The 21,779-nt window shown below is 40.5% G+C and overlaps 2 protein-coding genes across 11 annotated transcripts in view; one reads left to right on the top strand and one right to left on the bottom strand.

The window, feature by feature from the left end:
* Positions 1–13,347, bottom strand: part of myo9b (myosin IXB) — a 45,148-nt gene extending 31,801 nt beyond the window's left edge. For all 10 annotated transcript variants that reach the window (XR_003670461.1, XM_028402892.1, XM_028402894.1 and 7 more), the window contains exon 1: positions 12,908–13,347. The gene's annotated coding sequence lies outside the window, so the exon portion shown is untranslated. The remainder of the gene's footprint in view (positions 1–12,907) is intronic.
* Positions 13,348–17,342: 3,995 nt separating this feature from the next.
* Positions 17,343–19,729, top strand: s1pr4 (sphingosine-1-phosphate receptor 4). Its single transcript, XM_028403954.1, has 2 exons — positions 17,343–17,410; positions 17,994–19,729. The coding sequence occupies exon 2, from the start codon at positions 18,132–18,134 to the stop codon at positions 19,365–19,367; it is 1,236 nt and encodes a 411-aa protein (XP_028259755.1). The 5' UTR covers positions 17,343–17,410; positions 17,994–18,131; the 3' UTR covers positions 19,368–19,729.
* The last annotated feature ends 2,050 nt before the right edge of the window (positions 19,730–21,779 follow it).

Below are 21,779 nucleotides of genomic sequence, written 5' to 3'. Positions count from 1 at the left end.
CCACAATCTACTGTACATTAGTGTCGGTACAAAATGGTGTAGGGCTAGCACTACTCTATAATTAGTATTCAAATTGTTGCTGGTGTCAGTTGCTGTGGTTACTTTGCCAAAATGACACGATGACAATTTTACGTAAACAGCGAGCTGAAAGCTGTACCATCATTACTGATTCATTTAAAGTCAAATGTAGCAGCACTGAACCAGTGCTGATGTACTTCATGACTGATTAGGTGCACATTCAACTGGATCACTGCCAAAAGAATATTGTCTGTCGCAAACCCAATGCAGAACAGGGAACGTTAGTGTGAATCCCACAGACAGTAGCTTTGGTGTGATTATGATCATGCGGCGTGATGCATTCTGAGTAAACGGTAAGCCCCCTTGAGGAAAACGAAGCCTCATTCAAAAGTCTATGTTGACACAAGCACACAGTTCTGTACAAACAAAGAAAAATGGTTTATTGTTTATATCATGTGAACAGCGTGTCCTCATTCTGAAACTTTTTAAGAATGTTATAGGCTAACGGACTGAAACATTGACCAGAATAATGCCATTAAATTTTTTTTTTAGAAATATTAGTAATAAGTCAAAGAAACTGAGGTTCTGCAAATATATTTTATCTTAGGATATCTACGGTAATTTCAATCATTCGGGGTAGCAAAGAAAATCTGTCTCTTCTTTTACTGTTTAACTGTAGGAACTTAGGTCATTTACAAAATAATCACACTAGATTACACCTATGTGTCATCATTTTTAATGAGAAGAGATACCAGACTGAGCCAGACTGATCTTGGTAATTGATTCCAGTGATTATACTTCTTGTTTTTGAAAAAGCCTTATGTGTTAATGTTTCTAGATAAAAAATCAATATTTACCAGAAATCTGATAGTGAACCCAAGCAAAAGGGCAAAAAACACTGCATACTGCTATGGGCCAAATACAAAAATGCAACAACAAAGATATCCAAACAATGCCGGCTCTGAAAATCATCTAGGTCACAGCAGAGGAATTAGAGGAAAAATAGAGCAACTTAAGACTCATGAGCTTGTGCCTTTGCCAGGCTTGCTGACCACAGTCCCAAAAACATGCAAGCCTATAAAATGCAAAGGCATGCAAAACTCTAGCGACCACAGCTTCACCATTATCCTCCATCATGAGCTCCGTCTGGTTTAAATCTGTCACTTTAACTCCTGACCTCCTTTCTTAACTACATTAAACATAAAAATACAGTATGTATGTGTACGACATAAAGATTTTCAATTCAATTTGTACAGACAAAAAAATCCAAAATGGTAAAGGAGAAAAAATGGTAATAGAAAAGAGTAGGGGGACACAAAGAAAGAAAAGTAAACATCTAAAAGTGAGACAGAAAAGAGAGGTCTTAGGGGACTATCAAAGGAGACAGAGGCTTTGAGATAATACAGCTTCCTCCCTGCAGAGGAGATTCTCTGTGACGATGCCCAGCATTCCACAGATAAGACGCAGAGTTGTCTGCATTGCGTAGGCTTAGCCTGATATTTTAGCCGCTTACTGGAGTTGATGGGAAGACACCAGAAAAAAGGGCTATAGATGACTGTAGAGAAAGACTCTACCTGCTTACTGTGGGCAAGCGGCAGAATTAATGACTAACAAGCTTCTTAACCCAGACCTTTCTTAAAGAAGGCATTTCTCATCCCCACTGAACTAACTAACCGCATCCCACCTAAGTCCTTAATATCTAAAGACTTGCAGAAATTGACTCAGCTTACAAATCAGCTTACAAATCAGTTCACCTATCAGAAGGTTTGGGCACTTCCAATTTCCAAATTATCAATTCATTTTTAAGCAAAAACAGGCTTCATCATTTTAAAGCATGTCAAATGTTTTTTTGAAGACAGCTATTGTCGAGTTATTATTTTCCTAAACCACATGTTCATGCATGAACAGATTCTTTACAAAAAAATCGTCTGGGGGGGATTCATAGCTCACTGAGCCATGCTGTTAACACTAATGTTATGGCACATTTTACATGCCATGTTACTGACAAACACAGTTTTAAAAGAGCCATTCCTGTCCAACAAAGTAGAAGAAAAGTGCAAAAAACCAACAACTACAGCTGGAAATGGCAATAAGACAAGACTTAGTGTGACATTAACTGGCAAAATTAAAAATAAGCAAACCAGGTTTCAGTCTTCTGCTTCCCAAATTTTAGACTGTCCTCTACAACCATGTTCAAAGAAATGGCAAAAAGTTCAGTCCAGGGAAGAAGAAGAAGGAGGAGGAAAAGGAGGAGTGATTGCAAGTATACAGTGCCAATTAGTGCAGAGAGAAAAGAAATACTTTGCCTTTATATGGACAGCAATGTAGTGTTTATGATCTCACCCAGAAATGTGTAAAAACCGTGAGTGTTATGTTCTTACTCTGTGTAACACACTGTAAATTTTCTCTTAATGGAACTCCCAAGATCAACACACTCATAGACCTATATACAACCACTTGGATGAGACACCACCAACTGACCCTATGATCAGGCAGGAAGTGAATGACCCAATGACGCATATAGGGTCAATGAACTTTAAATGAAATATTCTGTTCCTCTGTAATCTTAACACTCATTCAACAACTTCTAGGTCACTCCCTAACTGTATGTCTCACACTCAGCAGACACCCAAAGAAGATCCAAAAGGAACTCATGATGTCAGGCCCGTCTGTGTGTGGTACATCCCAGCATTCCATTGTAGTGTCACAAGAGGATGCCTGATAAATGTCATGGGTCTGGGCTACCAAAGGCTCCCATCATGAACGTACATAGTCACTGACTTGCCTACAAAACACAAAAAATGTTTTTAACTGAGAATAATAACAGAAAAGTAAGTGAAAAGGGTGAGATTTTTTCTTTCAGACACTATTACGTGCCTGCCAACTAAGTGGATGTAAATGAAAATCGAACAATTGTTTTTACAAATACAAAATATTTTCAAAGCATTACAGCTGTGTGTTTCTGTTATAATGACTTTAGCCACTGCTAAAACTGAAGAAAAAAAAACCTGGAGCTAAGGTCAATTGTGTTAATTTGGTTGCAAACACACGCTTATGCCCATCAGCTTCACGTTTTACTGCATCGATACACAATTGATTCTACCGTTTTATTACATGTGAGCTGACTTGACAACTAGGGGCAATCTATAAGTGAACCACAAGCATATTCACCTCTGGGCCACTTACTGTAATGGGTGTGAGTTGTTTTGGGCCAGAAAAATCCCTGGCAAGGTGACCTTTTTCCAGCATCTAACACGTTTGTGTTTTGTGATCTTAGCAATTTTAAAACTTAGGTAACCTAAAGCTCAGTGCTTTGCCTAACACATCCGATATAGACACAGACAGAAGACAGCTGCTAACAAACAGGTTGAGTGGGGTAATAGAGACCTTTCTGACTCATCTGACCCTGTACAATGAGTAAGATGAGTGTGTAAGGGGCAGTTAACAATGACTATGTAGTAACTAGAGTGACGCTACAAAAATACACAAAAACATTAACTTTTTGAATAAATTTTATAATTCTTAATGTTTCAGAAATGTTTAACAGAATTCAAATAAAGCCCTGTATGAATCCACAGGGCTTGTTACTACAACATGTGGTTGTCTTGATGGATCTGCCGAGGGCTTTGTGGGGTAGAGGACAACTTTAACATCTGTGTTAAAGTTACCGTTTTGATTTAGACTGATTTTCAAATATTTAAAATCCCTACACCCCTTCCCAGCGGCATCTGTGCGCCTGGCTGCAACGCTGTAGGCCAAACTCCTTTCCTCTCCCAGGGGAAAGTGGAGCTGGGGCCACTGAAGTATCCATCACCACTACAACTCTCTCAGCTTGACCTAATGGAGATGAGAGGGGCTGGCTTCTTGCCAAAGCTGGCAGTATTGTCCTCTGGGCATAATGAGACAGAGGCAGAGGCAGTACAGATTCACTGTGTGTGTCTTTGTATGTGGTTCTCCCTGTGGTTTTTTTGGCTCCTCTTAGAATGGATTTATAAATGTATGCTAAACTTACGTGATGGAGAAAGATTGCTGGTGTTGCTGCTGAGAGATGGTAAATCAGCCTCAGGGATGAATATGTATACGAAATGTAGTTGCACCCAGAATGGATGTGAATGGTTCAGGGCCCTCCCACTAGAGCCATGTGGACTATTCAAAGACAGCCTTTTGTTTAAAAGAACCAAAACCTCAATCAGGGAATTAACTCATCCAACAGACACCAACTGGGCTCAGGAAGACAGACACAGATAGAGAGAACTGTGAAGACTGAGTGAAGGAAAAAGAAGAAAAGGGCACTAAAAGCTCATCTCCTCCCCCTGTCTTTAAGTCAGCTCCCAGGCTGGCCAGCCACAAACAATAAAACCAGAGCTGAGCAGCATCTGCTGCCTCCGTCTGAAGAAGAGGATAAAGGAAAGAGGAGCCGCAGGGATCCAGCCTTTGGCTTGATGATATTCCCCCTTTCATTCAATACAGAGCCCATGCTCATGGTCAAAGTTACCATCCCTGCCACAAACAAGTTGCTAAAAAGGAGCGGACAAAGACATTATTAGAGATCATATATTTGGCCGAAGTTAAGAGTGATTAGGAGTGACCAGTTATCCTTCGAATGATGATTATGACAATGTAGCTTTCCAAATGTTAATTATTTGCAAGCTAGCCAGCTGTCTGGTGTAATAAATTACCATAACTGTGATGGACAATGCTAATCAATTATAACATGGTCATCTGAGCACACTGTATTGATTTGCTACTGCCAATATCATGTGTCTGAGTCATGTATTGACAAACTGAAGCGGGGTGCCGTTCATCTGACATCCCTTGGAGGTAGACATGACCCAGTATCACACACAAATTGTTCTAAGTCAAGCCGAGTGGTAAAAACCCACAGCTGGGGCTGACTGCATACACACAGAGCAACCGAATTTAATACAACTTGAAATCATAGCTATATTAATCCTTTAAGACCTCCATAGTTCTGTATACTCTGTAGTTGCTTAAGGCAATCTTACACTACTTATATCAACTTTTATGAAGTCTTTTTTATGTACATTTCACAGCAGGTCAGTAATCCAAAAGGCACGGGTACGGCCTTACACTACTCCCCCACGTCTCGTCACCCGTCTGCCTCAGCTGTACTGCTGTGTTTTAACTGCTTCCTTAAATGCGCCTCTTTCACTCCATATCGCCTGTCAAATCACTGTCTCCCACCCCCAGCTTTACCATCCAATACCTCCCATTCAAACCCCCACAGATCACCCCTATGCTGGTACTGCTAGTTTAAATCAATCCAGATGCCGAGAGTCGGGGAGTAGAGGAAAGTGGAGCAGAATTACAATGGTAAGCAAACACTTCTTAATATAAAAAGCTCTTGTGTTTCTGCTTTACATGTAATGCCTCTTAACTACTCTATCATCCAGTCAGTGTGACCAGAGGGCAAGCTTCAGTGAGCCAAGAGGAAGCCCAACAACACAACAACAAAGTAAACAAAACAACAAAACCTCCTCCAGAGTGCTATGGAGCAAATTAAAGTGCACATACAAAAATACATGCACATTTTCCTAAAGAACACCCCAGTCTTGAACGCCACCTAGCACAGTCCCCAGGCTCTCTCATCCCTAATGAATGGATAAGACGGTGCATAGCAACCACGTAGAGACAAATGTTTCCAATCACTGTGATGAGGTAAAACTCTAGATTCAAAGCAGCATCATGCACATGAAATACACCAGACCAGCATGTCTGACTTAATGCAACACAGAGGTCTCTGCACACTGTGATTGGCTCGTTTCGGGATTCCACACTGGATGGTGGTGACAGGGGATACCGGAGAGTCTTCTGGACCAGCCATTTTGGACTTAGACTAGTTTAGATCAGCTGAGGACAAAATGTGGGTATTTGAATATTCTTCACCAGTGAACACATTCTCCTGCACTTCCATATGGAGGACTAAATAATACAACCTCTGATATAATGTTATAAAATTGTACATACAAAAAATATATATTAAAAAAACTTGTGTAAAACAGTGGAGTAAAATGTTGTTGTTGCTTTCAACTGCATTGGGCTGAGTTAATGGATTATTGTATATGCTGTATATGAAACTCGTTTAAAGAAAGATGTTCACTCTTTAAAGCATCGAGAAGGTCACTCTAAATAAAGGCTAATATTGGCATATGTTTATTTGCTTTAGGTGCATTTAAACTTAGGTGCAGGTAAACAGCGGCTGCTCAGAATGGTCTCCAGGTCAGGAAACACTTCCTTCCCGTTGTGATGTTATAAAACAACATTCACAAGTACACATACATAAACATGCAGTATGTCATCTGGAGATGTGGGGCAGCTGCAGGCAGAAATCAGGAAGAGGAGAAAAAAGCGAAGCAAAGGGAAGGAGCTAGACAGAGGGGATTATTGTACACGCTCACTCATGTGGGCTACCCAGCACTAAAACACTTCCCAAACACATGACTCTATTGTAACACCAGAATAGTAGCTGCACTCCACCAAGCACATGCTTATTTAAAATCCTTTAGTCTCACCGTTGGTTCAAACGCAGTCGCACACTTTTCTTTGTTCAGTAAAAAAAAAATAATCCAGACAGGTGGATCCTAATATTTTTTCATTTTTGAAGCAGGGGACAGGGTATAAAGAGTTAGAAGCAAACATATAAAATATAATGTAGTATTGTGATGTACTGTAGCTAGTATAAACTATTGAAAACAGATTCCCTGTGGTGTGTAATGATGATGCATGGGTAGGGTGGAAGAGTCTCACATCACATCTACAACATGTGAATGTAAGCAGTGAATCAGAAAGAATTGTACCAATCTACCATCACTGTTGTTTTACAAGAAGCAGACTGGACAGTCGTTTAAACTTGAACAAAACTGACTTATTACACTCTAAGAACATAAATTTAGAGCACAAACACAAGGCCGTTATCCAAACAGCACAACATTTTCTTTTACAGCCTCTGTCTTTTCTTCTTTATGGATCCATCATGTTTCTTCTTAGCACTCCCCCTCTCCTACCTGGTGCCAGAGATCCTGAATGATTTCTGTTAGATGAAATGTAACTTACATATGGAGTCATTCATCAGTGACCAAAGTCAGACTGCACGGTAAAAATAGAGCAAAAACAAACAGAACAGAGCAGAGCTCTGCCAACAGCCAGCACATAGCCAAGGTCTAATGTTCCTGCTCGGTCTCATTCTCCTTCAACCCTCAGCTTTTCTCTTTCTTTCTTTCAATCTCTTTCCCCTTTTGTACCTCCCGTGTCTGTCCTCTTCTGTGCTTTGCTTTTTCTCTTCATTTCTCTTGTCACTCTCCATAGCCTTTAAAGCATCCAGTGGTGAGCCTAAGCTGCAGTCAGCACATTGGGACACAGCATTGTACCCACATGTGGAAAACAAACTGCCAGAAAGGCCTAAAATACATGCCCTTAATTAGAAATCTACGTCACATACATCACAATAACAGAAAACTTTAAATCAGATATGTTCTCCAATAAGGTGAAGCCTTTGACTAACTGGTGTAATAATGTGCCACATTTATGGTACCATCGTCCTCTGTAAAACACCATATTGGTCCTTCTTCTGGCGCATGTAATGGGAATGGTTTGTCATTTATACTGCAGGCTGGTTGAGATCATTTTCTTCCCTCTCACATCATTTAAAAAGGAGTGACACTAAAGTGTTAGTCTTGCACCTAACTACAATGTTTTAGTCAAACTAGAGTAAGATATTTGATCTATTAAAGTGTAAGAATAGAACAATTTCTTGATCTCCAAAGCCATCTTGTTGGTGACCATTCAACACAAGTAAACAGTAAGAAAAAAATTGGGGCAAATCAAGAAAGACACAATATAAAGTAGAAAATAGAGTATGTGTGTGATTAGCAGTGCCTAATGATTACATAGTAGTAGTACATAGTAACCCTCACAGTAAGACTATGGTGCACAGCAACAGCAAACAGAGCCTGAGGGAGTGCCCTCTCTGTGCCCATAATCCAGAGTCAAGGGACAGGATCTTTGACCACAGAAAGGATAGAGGGGGAGGTTCTAGTACTCACCACAGCCGTCAACTAGTCACTCTGTACCCACAAAAGCCCCCTCCTCCACAGGAAGGAGTGATAATTAAATTATAAGGGCACATTGAATTTCATATTGGCTTTGATTGTTTGTTTGTTTGTTTTGCAAAATGTTGCAAGGGTTGTTGGCCAGAAATGACAGCACAGACCCCTGTAAAAGATGTCATCATCATCATGGACAATGAAGTGTGTGTGAATATGTAACTGAAAAGTTTTTTTTAGGTGAATGTGTGTTGCTGCTGCCTATTTTAGGCTGTGAAGTTACAGCGTCTCACTGATCTGATAGCTGATGGCCAACAATAGAGAATAAATTAAAAAAGTGAAACATGAAAGACGCAACATATACATTTTAACCTTGAACCTGTGAGAAATCAATATAGTTGAGCTGCCTTAAAAATAGTTAAAAAGTGGCTTCCATGACGGACTGTATTACATTTTACAGTGGAAAAAGTTTTTCCACTGTAGTGTTGTTGTGTGTTTTGGTTAGATCTTTGGTTTATAATTGAGCCTAAACTCTGCATATAAACATGCAGATTATGGTGCAATCATAAACCTCACAAGTTAAGCTTTGATCCTAATCATCTTTACTTAATGTGTTTGGATACTGCAATGACAGCTGAGTGAAGGCACAACAAACAAATGTAAGTAGGCCATCCATAAACAGACAAGTCTGCCTTTTCCTCGCTTATAACCTATCATTACAGCTGGGTCTATTTATAAAGCCTATAAATCCAGTTTACCACACTGAAAGAGCATACCAGGAGAGAGTTACCAAGAAGTTTGTAGACGAAAAACTGAAACACTTCCCCACTCTGCCTGTCTTTTGCTCTCCTCACCTACTGCAGAAGTTTCTGCAAATTATTTTATACCTTCATCTTTGTCCACAAACACTGTAGCACTCCTGTGACATTACTGGACTAAGAGTTAACACACTACATGCTGTACACAAAAGCACACACAGATGCACACATGGTGTCCCATTTCTTCCTCCTGACCTCCTTCTTTCCATTCATCCCTCCCCACATGCTCATACGCCTGCTAGCTTGCTTTACTGAATGAAAACGTAGTTGACAACGATGGGAATTGTCCACTTCTCCCTTATTCAAATCAGCTGGCAGCATCTGTGATGGGAAGATATGGCGATGACGCTCTTTTAACGGCTGTGCGATATGAAATCTTGGTTTGTGATAAGCACCTAAGCCTACAGGTTTACAAAAGGCAGAATGACATCTAGCCCAGCCCAAGCTAGTGTAATGTAAGTAACAGTGACATTTTCCCGATGACTACACACAGAAACACAAGCCTCTACATGTCTGACTGTTCTTGCCAAGCCCTTGGTAATGAAGCCTTCACTACACCTCAACTTCTGCAAGCCCACACATTACAAAAGGTATGCAAAGAAATACTTCAAACTAAAATATTCACTGTGTAATGTATAGTTGCAATTTATGTGTTTTCAGGATGCCTAATTTCTGTTTTACTCCACACGTAAAGTCCCCAAAAAAACCTATTGAGCTCAATTCAAATGCTTTCATGCACTTGAAGTGTTTTTCCTAAAGACAGTTGAGTTACCTAGTCTATGCTACTGAGGCTACACTGCAGAGTCATGGGACTGCAGAGGTCTACGTCATTCCACAGGTAGCCTATATATCCCAGAACACCAGCTGCATAGAAACAACGCATTCTGCTCAGGGACTCATTAGAAACACTGTGCTGCCACAGGACACCATAGCTCATCCTATTCTTGTGCCCTTGTTCTGTCAGAGAGCTAACTTTGTCAGATTCTGAAGTCAAACATAAAAAGAGGAACACACAAGCCAGCATGAGTGGGGTAACACACACACAAATGTGTTGTGTTTCTGTAGAGATACACAGATGAAAGTGTTAACCATAATCATCGCATACATTTTATACAAAATCACAAAACTTAAAATGCAGTGGGAATACCCAGCATAAACCAAACAGCATCTTTTTTTGACCTAATTTCTTACACGATCATGATTCATGAGAAACTAAACAAAACCAACACATCTGATACCTGAGAACAATTCCGATAAGATACAGAGGACCGAGTTGCTGACAGACCCGCTGCAAAGTTATTTTTTTTTCTCTCGGCAAAGTAAAATCAGCCCCCACACCTAGGTCATGAGCCAAAAATAAATGTACATGACCACAACACATGTAGCATATAGGCCAACAGCTTCATTACCATAATTCGCCTATTTGTTGTCGTGTAAGGGCAGAGCAGCTTCTTTGATAAGTGTTGCATTAGGGAAAAAAAACAACTCAAATGTGGTTTGGGTTAATGAGTAAAAATAGCTACAGATCACTTTTATTAAACTTGGTATGCTACAATATTCAAGACACAGGCTTTACAGAAACAACCAGTAGCTCTGCGGATATGTAAAAACACAGAACTTAGCTGTGAGAAAAACAATATTTAGTTTAGTATTACACATGAGCTAGTAAAGATGATTATGAAAGCTGTGTCTCCTCGGATCTTTTGTGAGAAAAATTAGCACAACAATGATTGAGGCAATTATTTTAGTCTGTAGTCTCACACCAGGATGTGTAGACAATTAAAACTCGAGGTTGAACTAGAGATGTAATTGGTGGTTGTTCCCCTCCCCCCTCTTATCCTCAGCCAGTCAGATCTGCAGAGGGGTTTGCAGAGTACAATCCATTAGTATGGGGCCATATGGCCCTTTTCTTTCAGAAGATGGCAGAGAGCCATCCTCTGGACTGCCAGAGTGTTTAGATGCACTTCAACATAGATGGAAAGAAATAAGCTGTAATGAGACACAATGTGAAAGTTGCGATGTTTGTGATGTGTGTTTGTATATAACAGAAAAATAAACTCTTGACTATCAATTCTATCTCATTTAAAAGAGTTTAGAAAGCATTATGTGTTTGGCATTTAATTTCATCCAATCCTTTATATATTTCTAATTGGCACCACAACTGAAATACTTACACAAGAAGCATTTTAATAAAAAGAGATTTGAAGCTTTCTGTTAGAGCTATGCTAATTCAACTTTTTAAAACGACAGATGGGGACATTGATTGTACTGAATACACTGAGGCTTGGTTGGGACTGTGTTGTTGACAGCCCTCACCAGTCTACCAGTCTATGGGCCCCACACAGCCAGGCATACAGGTGCAGGACACACCCACAACAGCCCCACATGGCATTCAAAGCTTTACTCATTACAACTTGAGAATGTGGTCAGTTTTTCATTATTGCTGCTGACTTGCTGACTGACTGCTAAAAAATATAAACATAAATACACTGAAGTAAAAGTAAAGTAAAAATAAAATGAAAACTAAGCTGCCACAAAACAATCTCAGCAACACATTTTCAAGTTTAAATGTCTTACCATTGGCTTCTAGTTATTGCTCCGTGTAGAACCCCACTTTATACCTTCCAATGGTGATATATGGTCTTGGATGTTGTTTGTTAAATAGCAAAAAAGATCATCGATCATCCTCTCCCACTCTTTTCTAGTATTTAGGGTCACTAGCAAGAGACTGTACATTTGTTGTACAACCCTAAACCATCCAGTAGGTGATATTCATAATTTTCCAGTTCTTGGTTTGGCAGTTTATTTCAAGTCATTGCTTATAAGGTCTGGATAACAACATGTGGCTAACAGAACCATGGCACTGCCAATGTGACAGACGTGTAAATACATAACTGCAGCATGATCAAATTACTAGTGCTTAGGCCACTATTCTGCAGAGTAACTCAGAAAAGTAGCAGTAGGAGGAAAAACAGGCAGGGAAAGTGAAGTGCCTGTGTGTGTGTCATTTTAACGTTGCCATGTATGATTACTTTTTTCCATCACACAGATGGTAGTTAAGGAGCCCGAGCCTGGTACTGCAGCTTGTGTGGAAGATTTGCCCAAATGGGTAAACTTATGAAAGTAAAGCATACAAAATGATCAGTCTGATTAATCTGTATGTATATATATTTGATCTCATGCTGGCAAGTACTAAATGTCTCCCCCTAAATAGACGAAGTGAAGTCATGACTGACAATGCAAACAAGGAGTGGGAAAAGTAGGTGGTTGAAGTCACTGCTGATATTACTCAGCCAGACAGTTAAAGTTAGAAACTTTTGGTTAGGCAGACGGGAATTCAAATATGTAAACTTAATTTCTAAATAAAAGGCAGCAGCTGGTGAACACTCACTGTTCTATGGAGGTCTGCACTTCATCATTTTACCAGCTGTATTTTACTGCTTCACATATCACTGGCAATCGTGGCTGCACATAGCCAGAAATTGCAGCCCCAAGCAGGGTGCATAATAACAGTTATGATAAACCAGCAATTTGGAGAAGCTGCTAGACAATTCTGGCAACAATTCTGTCAAAGTCTGCACCAAAGATAAACCAAAGAAATCTTTTTTTTTTCTAAAGTCAAATGGAGCGTTGAAACAAAACAACAGTCCCCCTGACATGGACCTGGGGGCATGCACTGCAACAAGTCAGCATACATTCTCACCTCATTGCAGTGTTATCCTCATATGCAGTATACTACTGTGTGACACTGACTAAACATGGTATTATCACCTATAACCAGTACAGTAAGCTTCCTGCCGTCTTAACAAATGTGGCCCTCTACACAGAACGGTCAACATGGGCTAAAATTAAAACGAGCTACTTAATAACTTCCTATAACAGCCGCAGCGATGTGGTGCCTGGTAGCTTCTGTTTTAACAACAGCAAAGCAAAACATTTCGACACATTTACAAACTTTAGAAGCTTTAAAAAAAAACACAATGTTCAGACAACCCGTATTTAACGTACCTTTCCAGGCTGTTTGTCTCATTGTCCTGGTGTAATCCTCATCTGTATTCCCCTCGATTCGACCAACTGGTGGAAAATAAAAATGAACTATAACCACGTCGATGGTTTCCAGTTGTTTCTTCTTCTTCCTTTGATGGAAACAAGACGGACTTGTATCAAGCAGGCTAACACGGTGGAGTCCCAGACAGACAAAGCTCAGAGTTGAATCAGTTTGAAAACCGGTCGTGAGGGGGGGGGTGGAATTAAACGAACCGAGGGAAAAAAAACACGCTGCTTATTTAAACGCTTATATGAAATAAGAACGAGCCGTTCCTAGGATGAAATGGGCTCAAAAGTCCACTCTTTCCTGACAGTCTGTGTGGTTTCAGACCGGCTAACCAGCTAGCCTGTCGCTACTTCCTTCCTCGGCCTTAATAACAGCAGCAGCAGTCTGAGCGCTGAAAAAAGTTCAGGGGAAAAAGGCACGAGCCAGATTCTCCACAATGAAGCGCCCTGTTGCTGTGAGACGACTGTTAGAGAGCAGCGCCCCCTGCAGGGCCACAGCGGCGGCGCCGCAGGGAGCCGCTGCGTGTGGCTGCCCGTGCAGCGCGCCGGTACGTTTAATCCACTGGCTCAGGTGAATATAAATATGTTAATACAGTACACACAAACTACAGTTTGTTTTTGTAATGTTTATTATCCGCATTCTACAACCAGCAGTGTTGGATTGTGAGCTAATTACCTAGCTCCAGTTATTAAATGTGGGGCTAGCTTGTGTGCCTTTTACTTTTACTATAGAATACACATGGTAGTTACACCTGAAGGGACAAAATATGATTTTTAGGAGAGTGATTATTTTATGTGTGATTTCAGGGTGACATTTAGATAGATAGATAGATAGATAGATAGATAGATAGATAGATAGATAGATAGATAGATAGATAGATAGATAGATAGATAGATAGATAGATAGATAGATAGAAATTAAGATGGAAATAAAAATTATTGCATGTTAATTGTTATATGTTGTTATATGTTCTTTGTATGCACCAATCACTAAGGCAAATTCCTAGTAATGTGAACCCCCTTCACTTACATGGCAATAAACATGATTCTGATTCTGATTCTGATTCTGAAAAATGTGCCCTGTGAATACTGATTCAGCTCGTTTACCATCTTTTGGTCCCTTTGTGGTCCACATTGAAAATATTTTGAAACAGATTTCTATTGTATTGATGCATAAATGAAATACTATCTATATTTTAAATGTCTTTAAGAAAAAAACATACAAAGATGTGATTCCAATTCAGTCAAACTCATGTTGCCACAAGGCTGACATTCATAGTTCAAGTCTTATTCAAATGAAAACGAACATATTCACGGGATAAAATGACTGTAATGCTGCTCTGTGGCCACCAGATGTTGCCTCCTCCACACCAACATGCCACATCAGCCATATTCATTCTGACTCTTTAAGTCCTGTTCTGTTTAAGTTCTGTTTGAAGTGATTTGTTTCATAAACCTTGACAGGTGATGTCATTGTAATATTAAACTCAGGCTCTTTGGGTCTATATGCCACCTTTTAGGAGCACCAATCCAACAAACTGCACCTGAAATCAGAGTACCGGTATCCTTTTATTCCTTTGTCAATTAACCAGGGGTGATAATCTATTCTTTGATTAGAATAAATGCAATACAAATTATTCAACAGCCAGCCGGCATGATGATCTGTTGGACTGTGGCTTGCTCTGTAGATTAAGCCTCCAGCCCTCGAGGTCAACACAGGTGAAAATGTGAAGTGGTATGCAAAAAAGATGAGGTGATTCGAAGACATGGGATGAAAACAAAGCTCTCCTGCTTTCCAATGGTCGCTTACTAAGAGCTTCAGCCACTGTTGTCTGTCAACATGATTGGCAAGAGGTTAGAATTGCAGGCAGTACAGAAAAAAGCCTCTCTAGGCACTTCTTCTTCCTCCTCTCATGTTGGCCTGATTGCACTCTAAATGCTAGATTCACTCACTGTTCCATTAGTAGTGGGAATGCACGCTCAGTGTTGGTACCAAAGAGTACTACAGTGTTTTTTTAAATATTGTCTAACATATATGTAAAATGAATTATTGGATAATAAATGCAAATGTGGTTTAAGTAGCAGATGCTGTAGCACACACTAGAAATGAATAAGATGGTACACATAAACCCATGTAACTTCATAATGCCAGCTCTGATTCATCCCAAATTCTGTTGACTGTGGGAACCTCTGCATGCTGTAAAAACAGAATGTGGCTGTCTTAATGCATTGGGGAGGTACGGGACAGCAAACACTGAAGTACAAAAAGAGGAAATATCAAGCAGGAGGGCTGTGATGAAAGTGTTCATTTACTTTACTGGGAGAGTCCCAGAAACACCAGTCAAGGTTTTCTGAAAACCTCTGACTAAAGCCATAACTTTGCTCGTGCTAGCATGTTGACCTCTGCAGCACAATACAGATTCCCCTTAGCTATGTCTTGACATTCTTTTATTTTGGTTAATTTAGGCTGTTTTTTTAGCAACCTTCAAGATCACCAAACAATCGTCAACAATCTGAACTATATGGCATAAAACAGAAAGCTTTGGGAACCTTTCAGATTTTCCACATCAAGATCTCTTTGCATGTCTTAAGAAGTTTGTTTATATTGGAAATTATTTGCATTATACTGGTTTAATCATTCATTTGACAGGTTTAACTCAGGCTAATATTGAGAGCAGGGGTGGCAAAAACGGCAAAGACCATTTCAGTGTTAGTCTACCTGTTATGAGGGTTTACTTACATGCACAAACTCGGTGCTGCAGAGTTTGTTTAAAACATGGGTGAGCCCTACAGCAGACCCACAACCTGTCTGACTCAGATGCAGAGCTCTGCATTTGAGTCAGAATAATCAAATATTTTGGTGGATGTCACCGTGCAAACAAATATCTCTGGACTGACTTTGGATTGTTTTCAGTCTTCCAGTTTTGTTTAACTTCAGTACAAGCCTATTTCTTATCAGTGACATACGTCACAAGCTCGCACATCTGTGGTTTAAAATACACACTCCATGCTGACAGCAGTCTTTGAAGTTATATTTTCAGAGTAAGGGCGTTTTCAACAGTTGTGGGTGTTTTTAACACCTCCGACTGCTGCCGTCTTGTTGTATACAATGATTTTTCTTTTCCACATTTCATCTTCCAGAAAAGTCCCATAATTTGATTCAGACAGAGAAACATCTTCCCCCCACGCCAACAGTTTAACTGTTTGTTGAAGCATGTCCTTTGTTTTACATCTCACATATAAGAAAGGAGAAGTGGTGTTAAGAATCAGATATTTAAGTTCCACGGGGGAGGCACAGCAATGTTATGCCTCATTACAGTTAGACACAATGTAGGTCAAGTGTCTCGCAGTTACAGTATGTTAGCTATGCATTGCTTCTGCTGTTTAAAGATGATGAGTGCAGACTAGAGAATTCTTTTCAAATGGAAAAATAACACATGATAGCCAATTACAAACACATTGGTTTGGTTATACTCAGGAATAGGTTTCACTTTACATATTCCAGTATTTGATACATGGTAATTGTAGTAGTATAGTTGTAAAATTACAGCCTAGTTTGCTCAAACATCAAGATATGTAATCATAGCTCTTTGAAATCTTTGCCCTGGAGTGCAAATGTGTTCAGCCACGAGCTCTGGTTTTGCTCACATTTGAAAAGAGTATTCTTAACTCTCTGGTGCTCGCATGATGCTTCACATGTTGGTCAGTTAGTTGGTTACTGCCTCAGGGCCCCTGCGTGTCTTATGACATGTGTTAAAGGGCCCACCACCGTATGGTTGTGGGTTTACTGAAGTAAAGTGTGTCATGGTGACAATAACAGCATAGTGTTAGTGTGGCCTGAACACCCAAAGCAACAGCCACAGCTGTGTGATGAGATATATGAAACTCTGTATTGCAGGGAGGGGCACCTTTCCATCTGATTGGGGAGTTCCTGTTTTTCTCTTGCACTGTCTGAGAAATATTGAGATAAAAATGTGTGATATTGCTTTGGCTCTGTGCCACAGTCTTGTAAGTGCAAGTGAAAATCTTACCACATATCCTTAAAAATATTGAGTCATGTTTGGTTGTTTTTTTTTTTACAAACCATTTACAACTGGCTTAGTGTGGTTTTGAAAGAGCTTTTCCCGCATAAGTTATTATAGGGAAGCTTGAGCAATACTAGGTAGTAGTCACATCTGTGTGGAGTCCTGGGAAACTAAGACAATCTGTAACAAAGGGGCTATTTCTAAATAAATGAAGCATTAGAACAATATTTTAAATAGAAAAAAAAATGTTCACCAGCTAATGGGACCAAAGTGATGGTGTGTGTGTGTGTGTGTGTGTGTGTGTGTTGTTTTTGGGTGTGACTACCTTACACCCCTTGGCTTACTTCCCCATCAAAAGTGTGCTGCAACTATGTGATGTGTAGTCAGCAGCAGCTGCACTGTCACAATTTCAGCATCATCACCAGCGTGCAGGGTAAGTACTCTCCACTGCATTTCTACTTTAATAATCATAATTACAGATAATTATCTGTGATGATTCTTTTCTGGAACATTTATGGACATTACAAAATAGATAAAACTAGAATTAAAGTGTAAAAAAAATTTGCATTTTAAAATAAACTCCACCTAACTCTTGTGATACAACACCACCAGTAAAGGGATTTCTTTCTCATATAAATTTCCAAAACGGGCAGCAGATAAGGGAAAAAAATGATTCTTACTTATTTTGTGGCTATAAATTAAGGAATTTACTTAAACAAATTATTTGAAACAAATGATGAAATACATTTTGTGCAATAATTCAGTAAATCAAAATGCTGCTTTAACTTTTTTTTGCATTCTTGATAAAAACAAAAGGTGCATTTCCCCCCCATGTGTTGATTTAAATGCCCTCGCTGCTCACTCATCCTGTGTTAACCACAACTAGGTGGAGATTGCGGTGCACGAGGCATTTAAATGATGCCTTTTAAACTGACTTGCATTTTATAATGAAGTAGTACACAGCTCTAAGAGGAAACAGATTTTCATGCTGAAGTTGGTCTCTTTTTTCCCCTCAGGTGTGTGTTGAGCTCCAAAGGTTAGAGCGTGCTGATAGCCTGTGTGATCACAGGAGTTTCACACTAATTGCCATAAAGCTCCAGTTCAGTCTCTTCTCCACCCTGTGACCCTTGAGTCTGACCAGCTCTGCTGTCACCATGAACGTCTTCTCCTCCCTCGCGCTGCCCTCCTCCTGCCCCCACTTGTACCACGTGCCCAGCTATCCCAGCAACACCACTGTGACAAATGCTAGCACCGGGATCAGCCCTGTCATCCTGCGGCATTACAACCACACCGGCCGCCTGCAGAACAGAACCATCTCCAACAGCCAGAGCCACATCAGTGTCTCCACTGCTGTCTTCCTCTTCTTCAGCGTGTTCATCATCCTGGAGAATCTCCTGGTACTGGTGGCTGTCATCTCCCGCATCCGCCACAGCCGGCGCTGGGTATATGTCTGCATTGCCAACATCACACTCAGTGACCTCCTCACTGGTGCTGCCTACCTGGTCAACATCTGTTTGTCTGGCAGCCAGACATTCCGCCTCAGCCCTGAAATCTGGCTCTTCAGGGAGGGCATGCTGTTTGTAGCCCTGGCTGCCTCCATATTCAGTTTGCTGCTGATTGCTGTGGAGCGTTACACCACCATGATGAAGCCACTGCCACAGAAGTCAGCCAGAAAGACCTACTATCGGATCTATGGCCTGGTGGTACTTTGCTGGGTGCTGGCGCTGGTGATTGGCTTCCTACCCTTGTTTGGCTGGAACTGTGTGTGCAGCCTGGATGAATGCTCCACTCTCCTTCCTCTCTACTCCAAAACGTACATCTTTTTCTCTGTCATCATCTTCTTCCTCATCCTCCTGGCAATCGGCGTGCTCTATGGTGCCATCTATTGCCACGTACACAAAAGTGCTCAGCTTGGCCCCCAGCGTAGCCGTAAGCGCTCCTTGGCTCTGCTTAAAACTGTGATCACCATTGTTGGGGTCTTCATGATCTGCTGGGGGCCACTGTTCCTGCTGTTACTGGTGGATTTCTTCTGTGCCTCCCGTCAGTGTGCCCTGCTATTCAGTGCTGACTTTTGCATCTCTCTTGCCGTCCTAAACTCTGGCCTGAATCCCGTCATCTATGCCCTGGGCAGCAGTGAAATGAGGAAGGCCATTGCTGAGCTCCTGTGTTGTTGCTGCCTGAAGGCCGGCCTCTGCCACCCAGACACTTTCACATCAAAGGAGACCAGCAGCACCTCAGAGAACAGGAGGGACAGTCTGAGGAACAGTTTTAACAAGATCAGGAATCTGAGTGTGGCTTCCCCGCCATCAACCCCAAGCAAGCCTCGCAAGGCACCCAGAAAATACAGGCTGAGCACCACCACCAGCTGCCTGTCAGTTTCCAGTGGTTAAACCACAACCTGCTCCCCTCCCAAGCAAACAAGACCTGTGTGCAGTGATACATATCTATAACGGTTTCCTCTGAGTTTTGGTTTGAATGTTCACTGTGTTGCCCAAAGACACCTGTACTGCTCATTGAACACTGTAAGAAAACCAGTTTGTAAAGATATCACAAAAAGTAAAGATTTTTGTTGTCTGTTAACAGACTAATTGTATTGATCTGTCATTGCACTGTATTTACTTTTATAATAATATATATTTATATGGATTTTAACATGGATTATTATCTATATAAAGATGTATAGAAGTGTATTTTGTTGTAATTTGCTGTAAGTTTGTGACCAAAAAATACGAATAAAGTTTATTTTCCTTTATGCATGGTTGCTCTTCCGTAATATCTCTGCTTTCCTCTGGAGGGAGACACATCACCAGCATGCAATGCATGAAAATGCCTTTTTTAGGCTGAAAATATACAATACTGTAAACTCTACATACAGATTCAACAGTTTTTATCTACCTCGTCTTAAGTTTTATACAAGCCACATATTTTATCTGCAACTAAAAATCCAGTTTAATTCAGAATTTGTAAAGCATTAAATTCCACATGAAAGGAAATGCGCTGATTTTGAAGGTTTTTCTTCACAGAGTTTTTAAAAGGCTTTTTTCAGGCGTGTCTGCGCTCCCTGCTCCTCTGACAGGATGACTGATTGAGGTTCAGTGCAGAGGAGGTGAGGGCTGGGACTGCAGCCCCAAGGGCACACGCAGCCGGGGCTAATTGATAAATTCATTATGACTGTCTGGCAGGAGCGAGAGATAAAGTTCAGCAGATAGCATGCAACCTTACGTTATACAGACTTCTGTACTGTAGTTCTGCTTGCACATACTGGACCCACTTATTTTGTCTTGACTTATTTTATACTTCTCTCTTTAGTGCCATGGACACAAGCAGCATCCTCACACTGTCAATGCAGCAAGAAAGTTCCCACTTACAGGCTATAGGTTTTTGTGTTGTTTCTAGCTCTTCTATCTTCAATGAATTTAAATCTTGAAGCTCATTTCTTGTATCCTTGCATATCATTCATTAACACTCCAGCGCAATGCTAATTTGTTGCAGGGTGGTATGGTTTCATTAGACGTGTCTGACAGCAGACAACATGCAAACAGCCCAGAAACTGTCATCACATTGTGATTCACATGTGTTGCTAGATCCTGACAACAGTGAGAGGCTGAGAGGGAAAGCTGTATGTGTGCAGCTGGAAACTGGTTTTATGAATGTAAAAAGAAAAAAAGAACTTTCCATGAGTCCTTAAGGGACACTTCAAGACACAGTAGTAGTACAATAAATACATATATATTGGCCTCCAGTAATGGAAGTAGATGGCATCTTCCTTGATTGAACAGTCATCTTAGGGAGATGCACAGCACAAGGAGGAAAACTACTGAAATCAGCAATTAAACAAAAATAAGGAGAAATCAGTGTTACAGCTGGAACAATCGATTATTATACGTTACTGCTGCCAGATTGACGTACTGATAAGAGTTTGAGCGTGTGCTGAATGACTCATATTCCACAACCCATGTTTGTGATGAAAGAGATTAAGCAAGATGGCAAATAGGCTTAATCCATTTCCTCATCTAGAATGTGCAAAAATGCCTCAAAGTGTCCCCAAGGAGCAGAGTGCTAAAGCCTCATCCCCTATTTAAGTTAGCCTCGGCTCCATTAGCCTCCCCTGGATGTGTGTTTTTAAAAGCTCTAACATGATACTGGGATTTTATGTCTATTGTCTAATAGTGACAGTGAACAAGCTGTAATTTTAGGCATTTAGAAAAGATAAAACTGCTAGATATTTTACTACACAACCTCCCAGGAGACTCTGAAAGCCTAATGGATCCTGAAAAACATTCACTCCAATAACTGCGAACACTATTATGGTATTTTGGTGCTTCACAAACACAGTAGTACAGAAGTAAATCTGGATGTGAGGTGAAACTTCAGCTATTTAAGCAAGAAACTATGAAATATGTTCCTCTGCACATTCGTCCAAAAGATAAAAAATATAAAACAATTCTCTCACTTATCAGTAATCACTCTTGGCAGTCTGACATGCAGGCATTCCCATTTATGACGCGTACAAGCTGCTCTGGCTCGTCGAGGATGAGTGCAAAAAAGAATTGAGGTGAGGAAGGAAGAATCCTGCTTTTATCATTTTACCTGAAACGGTCGCCCACGCAGACTCTCAGGTAAGTGTGAAAGCAAGAAGGTATGCAATCAAATCTGCAGGCACAACGCATATGCTTATTATTCATTATTTATAATTCTGTGAAATACACATACACTCACACACATGCAGAGCCTACATTAGGCCCTCATGCACAAACAAGTACACCCACTCCACTCTGCACGCTTTTATGAGTGTTTTTAGT

The sequence above is a fragment of the Parambassis ranga genome, chromosome 4, assembly GCF_900634625.1.
Source record: "Parambassis ranga chromosome 4, fParRan2.1, whole genome shotgun sequence".
Taxonomy (NCBI): domain Eukaryota; kingdom Metazoa; phylum Chordata; class Actinopteri; family Ambassidae; genus Parambassis; species Parambassis ranga.
This window is presented reverse-complemented; position numbering and strand designations above follow the sequence as displayed.

Coding starts and splice junctions, on each gene's coding strand:
- s1pr4 (XM_028403954.1), top strand. CDS start 18,132: ATGAACGTCTTCTCCTCCCTCGCGCTGCCCTCCTCCTGCCCCCACTTG.